Source organism: Lactuca serriola, chromosome 5 (assembly GCF_051521515.1).
Source record: "Lactuca serriola cultivar US96UC23 chromosome 5, Lser_US96UC23_V15, whole genome shotgun sequence".
NCBI classification, from domain to species: Eukaryota; Viridiplantae; Streptophyta; class Magnoliopsida; order Asterales; family Asteraceae; genus Lactuca; species Lactuca serriola.
The window spans coordinates 185,626,755-185,630,735 of NC_136412.1; the positions used below are offsets into that span (position 1 = coordinate 185,626,755).

The window sequence follows — 3,981 nt, forward strand, 5'->3', positions numbered from 1 at the left end:
AATCGAAAACTTGTCCTTTTTTATCCCAAAGAAGCATATAAACACCATAATCTTTAACCCTATATCTTTGCTAAGCAAACAAACCAAAGGGTAAAATAAGAACAACACTAACCCTCTCAAGACACCACCACCTTCAAAAGCCACAAGCATGAAGTAAGGAAAGAGTGAAGTTGACCTTAATACCACTCCTTCCACATCAAACACAAGAGTTGTTTTTAGTAGTTCTTCTGATGTGTGCTTCTCGGCCATGGTTTCATATTTCAAATACTTTAGGCTCCTGTTCTTCCTTTGATAACCCCGTGGGTAACTTAGTGATTTTAATAGAAATTTAAACAACAAGAATAGATAATGTGACATTTTTCTATCCATCTTTTGATGGTTATTGTTAGTACATGTACCATTTACATAACACATATTTATACGAGAAACAAAAAGCTATGCCTATCACTTGTACGACATGCACAAAAGATAATATTCGAGCTAAATCATTATGAATGTGCACTTGCATGTTGCCCTACACATAAGTGTCAAATCAAAACCACTAATTATTAGAATTAAAAAGTTAAACACCTCTTGTCATACAGTTTGGACATTACATTATTAATATACATGAATTGAGAGGTAAATGAAGTTGTTAACATATCAAAGTCTATGTTTGACAATTGATTATAAAAACAAATAATTTAAATGGACAAATGTGTCATTTTAAACCACTTATTTATTTATTTGACAAAAGAGTTTTATTGGGAGATGGATCAAGTAGAATTTTATGAAGTATGAACCAGATAAGATCCAAAGCAATAAATGATTATGTCAATCAATATGCAAACATGCCTCTAGATGCAAATTTTTGTGTTTCTTGTTGTAATTAAGTATTTTGATATGATTTTTTGAACGACAAATCTAACATAATCATAAGCTAATCTAAACAATAAATGATTGTGTCAATCGATACTCAACCATGTCAATAGACACAAATTTTTGTGTTTCTCGTTATCAATATCATCTTTTGATATGATTTTTGATCGACTAATATAACCTACTACTAAACTACTCATTAATTTACTTATATCTTAGAAGAGATTTGAACACAAGACCTCAAAGAGTGATGATAATATTAGACTAGAATCCATTTGGTATCTTTTTTGTTAGATCGAACAATTTTGTCTGATTTGAGTACAACTCAATCAAACAACGAAGACATTATTCACCAAAAGTAAATGAAAGTGTCGCTTCATAAAATTCAAGACAGACTTGTTGGTTAATTTTTAGAAAAAATTATACGAATAGTCATTGTGGTTTTGGATAATCTACATGTTTGGTCCCTAAGGTTTTATTAAATTATTTATATATTTATTTATTTATTTTTAAATTCAGAAGGTATCTAGAATGTATTTTGTTACACGTCTTATCCCTACCAAATGTAAAATGAGTACTTTACTGTTAATAATTTCTTATTTAATTTTTGATTATTTATTTATCATTTTTATTTTAAAAAAAAAAGAAATAACCCCTCCCCTCCAATCCCTTTTTTTATCCCCACCCACCCTCTCATTTATGTTCTCACCTTCCCCAAACCCTTACATCAGTTCTCCGATGACTACTGCTACTTTCTGACGAACAACCCCAACGTACCAACGACTATGTACCTCTGCCTATCTGACCGCTTTCAACACCAAAAAACCAACTGAAGACTCGATTTTGTATTAAGATTTGAGTCACAGGTTCGATGGGGTTTGATTTCTTGTTTGAATAGATTGATTATTTTATTTAATGGATTGATTTAGGATTTGCTTTATGATTTGCATATCTGGTTCTGAATTACTTGTTTGGATTTTTGGTTCGAATGGATTCCTTAATTTGATGGGGTGTTGTTTTTTTTGATAATAAAGGTGGTGGTGATTTAGTCAGGTGTACAAGTGGTGGTGATTTTCTCTCCTTTGTTCCTCTACTTCATTTGAGATGGAAATACGGGGAATGATGAAAAAAGTGGTAGGTAAAAGTGGATGTAAGGGGTGGGTCGCCTGCAACATTTTTCGGTGAGTCAGAAATGACCATACCGCAAATGAAACACGTTTTCTTATGGTTGCAATGTATAGGTTTTAGGGCAAGGTGACGGAGAGGAGTGGGAGTGAGACCTACCTTATTTACTAAACACTTTTTAATAAATAAAGAACAAAGAAATTAAAAATGTAAGGTCACACCTTATGATTTGGTGAGTCAAACATTCTATACGCTGACTGACATCGCCAACGCCAATATCAGCATCAACGCCAACGTCTCAAGACATTATCATCGTCAATGTGTAGTTAAGTAATGTAATGTAATCTTTGTATATTAGGTATATATATATATATATATATATATATATATATATATATATATAACGGATTCGATATCTTGGTGATAATGATTAGTTCTTAGTATAGTCTAGATACAATCCATTGATTGAAAGGATATACTAATATAGTTTAGTACATATCCAACATTATGGTGAAATCCTAATGTTAACGTCTCGATGACCATCTTTGTGACAACTTGTTTTCTTGGTGAAAATAAACCCTTTCTTGGTGAAAGACAACTTAGTGAATATTCCGTGTTCTTTACTTTTTCTGTTTTTTATTTGCTTAGTTAGTTTGTTATTGTTTATTATACTTGAAGTATATCCGATCGATACAAACCTAAAAAAAAGAAATAAAGAAGGGTAATTTAGTCTTTTTAGTTATGGTAAGTGATGGGTTTTGAGCATTCTAACACTCTTATGGTTTACATGCAACCCTAGAAACCTTGGATCTGTGTTTTCTCTATTATACATGCAAATTTGGTTTTTCCAAGGTTCTCATCCTAACTAACATATCATGAGGTACTTGTAATATAAAAACTAGTAGAATGACTTACCTTTTCTTGTGGTTGATTGCTTGAAGCTTTAAGAGCCTAGCACCAATAATGTGAATGTCTCAAGTTGAATCACAAATCACCAAAAACAACCTGGAAGACTTTGAGAGAATATGAAGCACTCTAGAAATCAGCCCAACCTTGTTCTCACACACTAGTGCCATTTCAAGTGCCAAATACCTCTTTATATAGTATGGTGGATTAGGGTTTCATCCATGTAAACCCTAACACCCATGACCTTTCATTTCCATAGGATCCATGGGTTAAAAGCTCCATGGATTATCCATGGACTTCCATGCAAGCTTAGCCCATCCTAGATGAACATTGGCCCATTATATATATATATATATATATATATATATATATATATATATATATATATATATATATATAGTCCATGTGTAATTAGTTTCTTTTTTTTTCACTAAATTAATTCCAAATTACTTATTGATCAATACTAATTAAATAATATGATTTCATATTAATATATTATAACTTATAATATATTAATAAATCATAAATATACTATTCTCAAATGACTATCCATACAAATTGTTTTGGTGAAGTGCAACCCAAATGGACCATGCCGATTCGGGTCAAGTACATACCAAGTATAGTTACGGACTTAGACACCTTATCCAACAGTCTCCCACTTGGATTAGTCTAATAACTATAGTTGCAAGTATGACTTCAGGAATCAACCAACAATCGTAGCTCTTAAAACTCTTTTCAGCTATGAAGTGCCATTTTAGATAAGTGATAATAGAATCCTTTGTTCTCAAGATATCAGCCAGACAAATACATGGAACAACGTCGTACTTAATGTCCAACAATTTGTTTCCCGATTTCCGATTTGTTTGACATAGAACTAAACTAAACACATCAATTTGGTTCTAACCGGGCCCAACACATAGGTCAAAACAAAATCATCGAGGGGCCCAGATATCGCTTCTAATCCTCCAAGGACTAAAAGGAACAGATAAACTTTGACTCATATGCTTGTACTAACTACTTGTTGAATCATACACAAAGGCACATTTTATAACATAAAGTTGCTAATGCGTTTTCGTGCAATCAATGTACAAC

General features: G+C 32.1%; 1 protein-coding gene across 1 annotated transcript in view; it reads right to left on the minus strand.

Moving 5' to 3' along the window:
• LOC145051369 (putative glycerol-3-phosphate acyltransferase 3) overlaps positions 1–460 on the minus strand; it is a 24,747-nt gene extending 24,287 nt beyond the window's left edge. The window contains exon 1 of the mRNA XM_078999392.1: positions 1–460. This exon is cut by the window's left edge and continues 333 nt beyond it. Within this exon, the coding sequence (XP_078855518.1) occupies positions 1–414 (414 nt within the window). The 5' untranslated portion in view covers positions 415–460.
• Positions 461–3,981: the final 3,521 nt, after the last annotated feature.